This window comes from Ictalurus furcatus, chromosome 24 (assembly GCF_023375685.1).
Source record: "Ictalurus furcatus strain D&B chromosome 24, Billie_1.0, whole genome shotgun sequence".
In the NCBI taxonomy this organism is placed as follows: domain Eukaryota; kingdom Metazoa; phylum Chordata; class Actinopteri; order Siluriformes; family Ictaluridae; genus Ictalurus; species Ictalurus furcatus.
In genome coordinates, this window is record NC_071278.1 from 20,056,760 (window position 1) to 20,069,441 (window position 12,682).

General features: G+C 39.5%; 1 protein-coding gene across 2 annotated transcripts in view; it reads right to left on the minus strand.

Annotated features, from left to right (window-relative positions):
- Nucleotides 1-12,682, minus strand: part of LOC128600327 (solute carrier family 45 member 4) — a 51,317-nt gene that overhangs the window by 22,230 nt on the left and 16,405 nt on the right. For both annotated transcript variants that reach the window (XM_053612707.1, XM_053612708.1), the window contains exon 3: nucleotides 5,540-6,449. In XM_053612707.1, the coding sequence (XP_053468682.1) occupies nucleotides 5,540-5,840 (301 nt within the window). In that variant the 5' untranslated portion in view covers nucleotides 5,841-6,449. The remainder of the gene's footprint in view (nucleotides 1-5,539; nucleotides 6,450-12,682) is intronic.

Below are 12,682 nucleotides of genomic sequence, written 5' to 3' on the forward strand. Positions count from 1 at the left end.
AGCAGGCCAGAAATGTTCCAATAACAGTCATTCTGGAGTAGTAAGCATAGCTAAAAATGGCAGTTTTTGGTGTGGAATGCTTGAAACCAACAGGCTATGAAGATGGATTGCGAACACCACTCATTCCTTACTTAGAAGAAAAACAACACGCTGAAAAAAAATCCACAACTGCCTCCCATCTTTGTCAGCAGAGTTGTGGGATGGGAAAACGCATCATCTCAGCCAAGAACCAACCAGAAATCAGCTGAGCAACACATTCCCACCATAGCTAAAGCATCAGACATTTTCCTGGGCCATGTACATACTCCTCCCTGTTCACTGCTATAAACACCTGAGGTCACGGTTGGCTCCTGTCTAATGCTGCAAACTGCCCTCAGTGCCAGTTCACATTTCACATGGGACAAGGACTAATGAGAAGCGCAGGAACAATACAACAACACAATGGCTGATAACAATACTTGCTACTTTTCTCATACAATACAGCTCCTGTTTCTATGGGTACAACATCTTTAATGACCGTGCATCAACGTATCATTTGTGTATAGTGAATAGTGTACTATTTCATACGAATGCAGAGGAAAATCTCTACTGTGTGACGAATTAGCTTCAACAGTCAACACTCAGCAAACTGCCTGCATCATTAAATCAGACAAGCCACTTGCAGGTTCAGCTTACTAGACAAAAACTAATCTTGTGATGGACATCAGCTGTTGACATGTCATCAGTGTTAATCCGTTCACAGCCGTTACACAACTCTAAAGTGCTATGCCAGCCAATTAGCTTATCATATGTCACCTTGATCATCCCTTGTTTTGAACACTTTTACTAAGAAAGCACATCCACATGCACATACACAGAATGTATACATAAAGTGGGGTCCAGAACTCTGAGAACACATTGTAAATCTGGGATTTTGTAAAAATGTATTTAAATTGTTTAAAATATTTAAAACAAGGAAAGTAAATGCTCAATATCTTGAATATTTAATATTCAAAATTCTGTACTATTTCAATGCCCTTATTTACTCCATCTGGTGATATGACAATTCGCAAGGAGTTTATAACTTAGGGGTTTTTTGTATAACCCTTTTATACAAAAGGTCAGATTTTCCTCGTGCCTACTCTTTTCTATTGAAGCACATGCTCAGACGACACTCTGATGAATTTGATCTAAAATGGATCATAAGGTTACGTGCAAACTCGTGGAATCCATTCCAGCTCAAGTGCACACGGTGATTAAAGCAAAAACGGGACGTACCAAATAATAAGAAACTCTTGAAAATATTTCAAAAAAATATTTTCACCAGTGCTCTCAGACTTTTGGACTTCACTCTCCTTATTTTTTAGGAATGCACCAATCTGTTACCAAATACGACGAGGCTGCTATAATTTTCAATTGGATGCCAAGTTGTTTCAGTTTGAAGTGTGAGGATTATTCAGAAAAAAATGCCAGGTGCACTCGCCAGTTAAAAACAATTTGCACAAAGAAGCAGTGCAGAATGAACAACCAATTACAGCACAGCAATACAAATAAAAAACCCTGCACAAAAGACTAGCACATATTCCCTTGACTTCGCCCTACAACAATACCACGGGTCATTCATCTACTAAGAAGTGTAGGATTTGGCAGTTATCCTTGCTTAAAAAAAAAAAAGTCACAGTGAAAGCAAAGAGGGCATCAGGTACTGGCAGTTCCCACGTTCTGGCCTCAGGGGGGAGGGAAAAAAAAAGTCAACACAACTTTTTGATGACACATTAACAGAAACTTCAAGCGAGAGAGAGATTTAGTAAAAGAATAATTTCGAGTTATAATTGTACACTTTTCTCCTTAAATAAACATCTTCAGGTTTTGAACAGAGTATGTGTTAATTGTGTGTGACTCATTTAATATCCCAACAACCCTGTTAATAGCTGCGTTTACATGGACAGCAATAATCCACTCAACCCGATTAAGACCATACATTGATTAAGAGACTACCATGTAAACGTAGTCACTGTTTCCTCTGACTGGAGAAAACCATGAGAGTGAAACAGAAGATTCCCAGTCTCTCACAAACACACACAAAGTATCAAAGCCAGCAAAGGCCTTCTTTTGCGTCAGTGTAACCCTATCTATATAGTTCCAAGTGGATTTCCACAAGCTCACCTTACCATGTGCCCTCCAACGTGCCTCCCAATATACCCCAGTAAAACACCTAGAGCAATTCTCAGTGTTAGTGTTATGCTAATAATGCCTCTACAACTTAAGTCTCTCTCTCTCTCTCTCTCTCTCTCTCTCTCTCTCTCTCACTATCTGTCTCTCTGAAGACTCACACAAAAACTTTCAGTGCAAAAGGGAACTCTTGAAAATTAGCCATCATTTTGTGTTCATTGATCTGTTTCTAGGCTTTCTAATTAGCTATGTGCTAATTGCTCTGTGTGAGAGTGATGCCAGTTTTCTGGGCCTTTTAAACACACACACATGCAAGGAAAAATAAAATTAGAACACCTTTATGACCACAGATTGTGTCTGTCATTTATGCCAATTTTTTCCCTCAGGGATCAACTTTCCCAAATCAATCAATCAATGACCTCCATCCATTCATCCATCATGTTTTGGCATTTAATTAATTTGCTATACATGGATGGACAGACGAGAGGAATTTTGGTTAAAAATTCTGATGGATGAATGGGTGGATAGATGGATGGATGGATGCAATATTAGTTGTGAGTTCAGCTGGATGGATGGATGTATGGAATTTTCATTAAAAGTTCAGAAAGATGGATAGATGGATGTTAAGTTGGATGGAAGTGCAAATAAAAAATATGCATTAGTAACTCCTATAAATAAGATTATGTAAATGAATAATCAAATGCATGACCATGGGATAATCATAATTTACAAATGAAGTCTGAATTGATTTCAGCTGACACTCATCACTTGCAGCAAGTAAATATCATAACTAAGTGGTGAGTAAATATATTGGCTTTCTGAGACCACATTTTTCTGTGTAGTCAGTATAAGCATAGTCTACAGTTGGCCAGCTACAGTCTGGAGGCTGTAGGCTACATTCTGGGTTGGACTTGAGCAGTGTGAGGTGACTGATGCTTCTCTCAGCCAGTTAAGCAGCAGGTTTTGGAGGCAGGGTGACCCTGCAGCCTATAAGAATATAGTTCATCCCTCTGTGTGAGGTTATAAGTGAGGCATGTAAATGATCCATGTGGCAAACGAACCCCAAGAAATCTGACCTTCAGAAGACCACATGTTGGGAGGCATGTACTCAAGGTTTGTTTTTTTTAAGCAGGTCCAAATATAAAAGCTATTAATAACACCATAGGGTGTAGAATTTACAAGCCACTATAAATGGGTGTATCATTATCCTCGAAGTATATATCATTTTCATATTAATGCCTGGTTTATGTTCCTTCACTTGTATTGTATTATTATTAGTTGCATTGACTACAAAAAAACAACAGCAAACAAACAAACAAAACAAAAACAAACAAACAAACAAACAAACAAAAAAATCACAAAACACTGCAGTTCTTACATAATGACCACCAGGAGTCTGGTATAAATGAACAAGTAGGCTGTAGCTAATGTAATGCATTCACTGTAGATTCATGCAGCTGCCTGTCTGCCTTTATGTATGTAAAACATTGCCCCACATTGTTCTTATTATGCCATCAGTGATTCTGTGATCTTGTGATTTCATGCATTGGTACAATTCCAGAGTAGTACACAACTTTCCAAAGAATCAGGACATGTCCTCTTATGACTATTCACAACAAGGCCGGTCAATCCATTAGGCGACATAGGCAGCCATCTAGGTCGTCACCATATTTTGGGCACCGCCCCACCGCCACCCTACCACCGCCCCATTCCTCATGCCTTTTATTACATCAAAAAATTTGTTTGGTCAAATTGGTTTGTTGGCACTCTCTAGTGCTGATGTAAATAAGCGGAAGTGTGTGCAAGACACTAATCATCTGTGATTTTTAAAAAGTGCATCATACTTATCAGTCATCACCGTTGGTGTGATTGTGAAGTGTGTGTGAGTGTCAGTGATGATGATTTAGGTTTTTTTCGCTGCATTAGGGACGATAAAGATCATGGCATAATTTTTTATGCTAACGCTGCTGACGTATTACCGGCATTAGCAATCAAAATTTTTAGTTGAGATGCAAAATGAAGCGACAAAAACCATCAGGAACTCAAATTCGAAAAAAAAAGAAAAAAGAAGAGTGGAAAAAAATAAAAGTAAGCTAATTACAATTTCTATATCAGTTGTCATTTTTGTGGTGTTAAATTATTTAGATAATGGATTTACAATGTTGACCGGGATTGGTTGACTTCTGTCCAACTCTTAAAAATGCTAATGGTTAAGCACACCACGGATTGATTTTTGCTTCCTTAATAAGATGCTGTTATAGATGTGCAGTATCTGAATATTTGACTTAACCTTAACCTGTTCAATCGATGAAGTCACACACCCTGATCATTTGTGCCAACAACAAACCCGACCCCAGGCAGTCTCCCCTAATATATTTAGATAATAAAGATGATTATTACTAATATTTACTACTTATTAGTAAGACTGTGCTGTCCACAAGCAACAAGCTAACTATTTAAAAGCAAAGCCAGTGATGTTTTCACTAGTTAGCACTGACTGAGTGTACAGTAGTTCTGTAGTAACAAAGAACAACATGTTCCAAATATGGAAACAGCTATGACTATGCTTATAATACTAATTACTTACAATTTCAGATGCTTTTTTTAATGTACCTGGAAACACCTGATAAAATTGGAAAAACAAAAAGTACATCTATTTTAGATTCACAGATGCCTAATTCACTAATTTTCACTAAGATTCACTAATTTTAAATATTTTGTATTATTGAAGTAAATAAAATATTATTGAGAATTATACGAGAAATGAGTGTTATATAATTTTTTTTGTGTGTGTGGTCAGAGGCGTTGAGGATGAATCTCGCCTAGGGCACCAAATGAGCTAAGACCGGCACTGATTCACAATCATAACTCAGCATCATGCCAGTGTTGCTAATGGTTATATTCAACTTTATCACTTTTCTTAAAAGGCCATTGAACCTAGCAGTAAATATTTGTCTGTAGCAGTTAGGGACTCTGCACAGAAATGGAGCTGTTTGGTGATGAGTTAGAGGAGTAATGTCTAACGTGGCAAACCTAAATCCTGTCCCATGTATATTTATGTCCCCTCATGTTACATTATTGTCTGAATACCATGTTAAGGGCATAACCACAAGGGTAAAAATCTCAGATGTGCTGTTACTCTGGGCCTGATGTGTTCGCAAAGTGTCACCATTGCATCCACATCACTTTTAGAAAATCTTTATGTGTACACATGTACATCTGCATCAACTCGTTTCATTTCGTTACCACCCGGAATCTTTGAAAAAGATCATTAGCATTCATTCAGAACCAAATCTGTCAATTTAAATAAATAAATAAATAAATAAATAAATAACACTATAAAATGACTGTCATGGAGTCACGTTTTTCTGCACAGGTTGGAACTTACCAATTTGCAGCAGCACGGGAGTCACCAGGGCTGTCTCCATTGCGTAGCAGAACTCTCGTCCAAACATGATGGCTCCGTTCATAACCCACTGGCGCAAGGGGATGCTGTCTATAGAACCCTCGCTTGCTGACTCCTCCTGACTCTCCTGGTCCCGTCCAGTGGCTCCACCCGCTGCGTTAGCCTTGTCCCCTCCTCCACCTCTGTCTGAGCCTCTGCTGGCCGTCTTGGCAGGGACCACCACGACTTCCTGCACCTGCATAGCATCTGCATCAGTGTTCTTGGGCGCCATCGTCGTCGGCATGCAATCGGCAAGGGAAGGACACCTCACTCTTTACAGATGTGCAAAACCAAAATAAAGCCAACTCAATTCAAAAGATGAATGGTGCACGTTAAAATCCAAGCAGCTCCTTTGGGTAATCGAAGTGCACTGTTGAGAGGAATCAAGCGCTTACTGCAAAGAATACATTCCGTTTTGGTTCCTCAAGGACATGCCGTGAAGCTCTGAGCAGAACCGTGTCAGGATTTTTGGTATGCACCCGTGAGAGAGATATGGCTTTGTCATGAGGTCACTCCCTTTGGTGTGAGCAAATGTAGGTGTATATGTATGTAAGTGACAGTAGGTATGAATGTGTGTGTGTGTATATATATATATATATATATATATATATATATGTATGTGTGTGTGGTGTGTGTAAATGGGTAAGTGTATGTGTGTGGTGTGTGTAAATGGTAAGTGTGTGTTTACTGTCTATTAGAAACAGTAAAAATCCATATCATTTGCCATTCAGTTAATACTAGTTTCATGATTTTGGTGGAGGAGGTGTTGAAGAGAGAGGGCAGGCAGCGGGCCGCAGGGCAGGACACACAGCTGGGAGCTCGCCGGTGAATCCCCATCGAGTGGCTTATCAATCTGTCGCACACAGGGAGAGAGAAAGGAGAAGTCGAGATGTTAATGTTCTGGGGCTCTCAAAATCATCACATTATTACAGTGCTCACAAAGCTAGTGTTATTCTTCATTCCTTTTCATTTGCTACCCCTTTTCTACAATAAGTTGAGCCCAACCTGCTTCACATACATACAAAAGACAGAAAGTTCATCAATTCGAATTTCAGCTGTTCCACCTGTTCGAATGAGCGTTACATCAGAGAGAGAGAGAGAGAGAGAGAGAGAGAGAGAGAGAGAGAGAGCAAGAGAGAGAAAAAGCGAGAGAGAGAGAGAGCACAGGAGAGTGAGAGACACATTGTCTCTCTCTCCCCTCTTAGTCCTTCTTTTTTTCTCTTCCTCTCTCCTCTTTCATCATCTTTGCCATTCATTCTTCATTCTCTTATCCCTTATCATTTCCTATACCGTTCATTCATTCATTGTTTATAATTTTTAAGAGAATAATTCTTTATGCTTTTTTTTAATTAATTTTTCTCTCCTTATCTTCTCTCTCTCTATTTTTCTCTCAGTCACTGTCTTAGTTTTCCTCTCTTTCTGACTTCATCACCCCACCCCTCTTTCACCTCTCAGTAGCTCTCAGTTTTTAAATTTGCAGTTTTTATAATTTGCAGTTCCTCCTAGAACTTCTCCAATTTACAGTTTACATCAAATTCCCACGAACTATCCACAGACTGATGTCGCATCACTGGGATTTGTATTCATGATGTCCTGATAAAGTAAAACACTGCAACTCTTTGAGAACATTTCCTGATCAAATTGGTCTTTACTTCACATCAGCCAAAGTCCCTTGGCCGGGCTCAGAACAATCAGAGGCATTAGCGCGTTTGGACGGATTGTACACAGACAAAGCAGTAAAAACCTGCAGAGGAACAATTCCTGCAAATAAATACTCGACACGTGAAAGCATGCATACACTCATTAAACCTCTTAACACGCTTGAAAATCAGGTCAACCAAATCCACATGGATATGATGTGGAGATCTGAACACGTGTGTCTTTCTCTCCAGGGACACACTTTGGCCAGGTTTCTCACATGCACTCTGTAGCTAATGAAGCTTAATAAGAGTTAGTTGACTATACTTGGCTTGGTGCGGAGTTAAACACCACTGGAAAGGTCTACACTAAGTAAAGGACCTCAAAGCAACTGAGCAAATGCTTTAGAACTTTTTATACCACAGCACTGTTGAACTCTCAATTTCTGCTCAGAATGCATTGATTACTTTTCTAGAACATCAGCTCTGATGATAGTACCAGCTGCAAGTTTCTATTAATGCGCTCATTCTAATATGGTATCATTTCTAAAGTCAAATCTGAAGGTCTTTTTACTGGAGCCAGTCTAATCCTAGAGAAAATTCAGGACATTTTACTCTGCACAGTCTGACTTCACAGTCCGAGTTAAAAACGTATCATATAAATCGTATTCGAGCACAAAATGGATGAACTACGCTAGTGCAAAAAAGGTTGATCTGTCAGCATATGTATTTTGTATAACCTGAAACATGACTCATTTCTCCCTCAGGGGTCTTTTTCCATTCTCAGCTATCTGGTGGAAATAACACGTCTCAATTACTCTCCAGCACATCAGCTACCTGAGCAGCGTGAGACTCAGCTTCACCTCCCAATGGTGATGCAACCAATCTATCTATATAAATTGTTTTTGAGTAGGGGACCCACTGGGTAGCCCAGATATCCACCTGCAGCTCCTGTAACCAACATCCCAATGGGATTTCCTTTTATTACACAGAATTTGGTAGGCACTTTGCTAATAGAGAGACATTTCTCAGATGCACAGAAGAAACTATATGATCCCGGCAAACTGAGACAAACATTGAAAAGATTGTCAGTTATAACAGAAACAGAATGCAGGAATATCATGTGCATTTAGAGATTCTCAAGTTAAAATACTGCAGGACTCCATCATCAAGATGTGACATTATTGATCCATGTTGTTAAATGAACTGTAGCCATATTCGGATCAGATTAGTTTTTCAGGAGATGTCTGTAATATTGTTTTGAAACTCTCGCATCTGGACAGCAATGAAATTACCACAGTAGGAGCGAGTTTCTAGTGAGTTCTCTTTTCTACAAACCTGGATGGCTGCATCACATGGTCGTATGATCATGCTCCACTGGCAACATGGCATCCAAGTGGTCAGAGAGACACCGGACTAGAGAAGAGACGTTGCCTCTTATTAAAATTTGGGGAAAAACCAAGATTTGATACAATAAAACGATAATTACATAGTATATGGGAAGCATCCATTTTTCGTTTCTATTTTTCATAGTTCTCTTGTGAACTATGTTTTTCTTGAGAAATTCATGGTGGTAAATATGCATTCTATGGTCCTGTAGTCGATATCTGCACAAATGTTTAATTATGATCAATGATGCAGTGTTAGCAGAATCATAAACAAGCAGGAACACAAAAGTATAAACACAAAAGTATACACTGTATGAGTTGTCGAGCATCAGGGTTAAATATTTGGTTCACTGAGGTTCTAATACTAACTGACAACCCCATTAATATCTCTTTTACCAAGGGCAAACGGAGGGAAGAAACAGGGACAAGAGAAATGTATTGAGTGTATACTGTAGTGGTGGTGGTAGTGTGGAAAGGCTACCCTGTCACAGATCTATCAATATGAGGGAGATCTTGACAACTGCATGCAGGCTCCAGGGTATTGCATTAGTATGGAAGACAGTACTTCGACATCTTCAATCTATAATTTACAGTCAGCGCAGAGACAGAGAGAGGATCTGGTATGGACTGCAGCTTCCTTCTGCATCTCAATAAAAAGCATGTTTTCACTGCAAACAGAGCTCACATATTTATAGGGCGTATTAGCCATCCACGATAGCAAAAACTATCATTCATTGTTTTCTCCTTAGGAGATTATAGGTATGCTATGAGGTTATCAATGTAGATTTTACACTTTCAGAACAGTCGAGAGCATTGCATAATGTGATGAGTTCAATTGCAGAATAAGCTAAGCGGGTGGTAGTTTCCATCAACCCGGGCAAAGCATCCATCAGACTCAATTCCTGTCTCTGTGATCCACCAAAGCGCATCTACAGAAGGCAGGATTTCATGATGATGGGACTCGGCTTCCATGTAAACGCATTAGAAAACCACTAAAGTCGGTTGCAGTATTACCTTAAATTGCCATTTTATATGATATGATTAGTGGGGTGTTTGATTTGAACTGGAATGAGTGATGCCATTGAGGAGGTAATGCAAGGTTTCTGCTGACCTTGAGTTTCTGCTGACCTTGAGTAATTTAGTGTCTAGTAACAGGTTGGAAATTGTGAGTTTAATGCCGGTGAGCATAAGGGACAACCTGAAAGTCATACTCTGGGAGAAAACACCCAGCTATTTCCACCATTATTTTGAAGGCATTTACAGAACTAATGAGCTGGGACAGTTACATAATGGATGGGGTTGGACATCAGGTGGACAATGTGCACACATTGTCAAACAAACATGCTGTAACAATGAGACCTGATTTGCACTCCTCTCACCCTCAGTGTAATGTGAAATAGTAGTCCAGATCTGATACAGGTCAGGTACAATCTATGTGTCTACTCTCTCGCACTTAACCATTCAGGAAGGAATGACAAAGAGCTGAAGGAATCTTAATCCAGTAACAAGAACACTTTGTCCTCCAGCTCTGTGCAGTGTAAGGGTTGTGACTACATGATGAGTTGAAATGAAAGCCCTATAGATGAGTTTGCACTAAAGACATTCAAGAAACTTCATTACTCTGTGTTATTGATTTTTATTTATTTATTTTTTTAATGGTATAATATGAAGGTCTCTGGTAATGGAGTCTGAGCTTACACATGAGGGTTCTAGTCATGTTTTTTTCTTTGTGACATGAGCCATTAGGGCTAAACAAGTGAAGGAAATGTTGAATTACAGACAAATCATTCTGCAGAAACAGAAACCGCAAGAGAAATGCTTCACACTTATCCCAAACATGCAGACACCCAATCATGTTCCATTTTACCATGGCTACTCCACATCCATGAGCCTGGCATTTTGCATTCTTCAGGGACATCTAATCATAGCACAAGATAAAATGGCATCAAAATCCATTTTGCCTAGCTCTGTCATTATGGCAGGCTTGTTAAACAAACCAAGCCCAGTTGTGACTTAAGAGCTTTAGACACTTAGCAAGAGCGAGAGAAAGAAAAAGAGAGAGAGAGAGAGAGAGAGAGAGAGAGAGAGAGAGAGAGAGAGGTGGGATTATTAGTATTGTATGGCATTGAAAGAAAGGGCATCACAAGTTAAAGTGCTACTTTGGTATACAATAACACACTCATGTTTCATGTCCAGATAACACACAAGAAAAAAAGATGGTCCTGCATATCCTACGAAAAACAAGCATGGCCTAACTTCTTCTCCATTATGTGTATATGTTAATTTCACCTCTTAAAGTCTGAGGACTTGATTTTAAAAATAAACAGGGTAAATAAAAGCATGCATGTTGTATGTGTGTATACAGGCTTGCAAATTAGTGCCCATAGGTAACATTTCATCAGTGTGTCAGGTAAGCATTAAGCTTAATTGATTTGTGCTTGCCTGTGCATGGTCGCATAGTAATTACCGCCTATGTGGACACACACACACACACACACACACACACACGCACACACACACAAATACAAATTACCCACACTGCAGAGCCAGCTGACTGCAGTAGTGCGTTCAGGTCCAGAAGTGCCTGAGCTGGCAGGGTGGGTAACCATTACATCCCCAGATCAGGACTATATACCCACGTGTGCCAGCAGAAACTGTACAGCATAAGCTTCAGAATCTGTGCCAATGGTTCTTCAGATTTTGAGGTCAAATCCCATTGGATGTCTGGAGTGAGTGAGCAGCTAGAGATCAGTGAACAAGGCGCTTAAGCCCTGACTCTCTCAGCTGTTCAAACTAATTACACCATGCTCTTTGTTGTTGAATGTAGAAGAATGCATGTTGGCGATCATGGCACAGTCGGTAGTGCTCTGGACTCCTGATCGGAAGGCTGACATTGATTCTAATCTCGGTACCACCAAGCTGCCACTGTTGGGTCCTTGAACAAGACCTCATACTTCACCTGCTCACTTAAATTGTAAGCCACTCTGGATAAAAGTGGCAATACAAACAGTATAACAAGATGTGTGGGTTTGACTGTGAGCTGGTGAAAGATGTCTGGAGGTAAGCAGGCAATAGTTTTGAGATTATGATCTTGATCTGCCATCCATCCATCCATCCATCCATCCAGCCTCTGTAAACCATTATACCTCCAAGCATCCATTGTAGAAACACTACTGCAGGGGCTTGGATAGCATTGCATAAGTATTTACCCACTAGAACCATTTTGTTGAACTAAAAAGACTTAATTGGGATTATATGTCATGAATCTAGACAAAATGCACCAATATATTAAACGGGAAAAATCATTATAGTTTGCAAAATAATGTATGAATAAAATACATAAAATGTTGTGTCAAGTGTTCATTCCAGTTGCTGTGAAATCTCTAAATTAGTCCTGATGCCACCAGATGACCAAATGTTATATAATTAGTGGAATGGCATCCTAACGTGAGCAATTAAAGGGTCAGAGGATCTCAACATAGATGCACCTGCTCCCAGAAGCTTGTTAGATAACATATATAAACAAACACGATCATGAAGACCAAGGAGCCATCAAAAAAAGTTTTTATGTTTATGTAAAAAAAAAAAAATGGTAAAAATTCCACTGCAAAATGTGGAAAAGTTCAAGTAGGGTGAATATTTATACAAAGCAGTGCATACGGTCGAAAATCCCAGCGTAATACTTATTATTCATGTCACATTTTTTGATATCACTAAAGGTCCAATAAACATCTGAAGCATAATTATGCAGTCATACAACTTGCAAGAGGAGTCATAACAGCATGAGTCATGATAACTCTTATTAGGAGGTCATCCACCCACATTGTCTCTGCATTTCTCCACCAGCTGCACACAATTCAGGAAAGGGTCTTGGATGTTATGTCAGAAAAAAGTCCAACCCAGTCACACTGCTGTCAGCCTTCTCTCCTGTGTCATTCAAAGGGCAGGCAGAGTCTAATAATAGAACCTGTCATTGAGGGGCTTTTGGAAAGCTGAGAGACTGAGAGAGAGATTGAGAGAGATAGTGTGAAAGACTGACACTTACTCTGTAGACATACAGC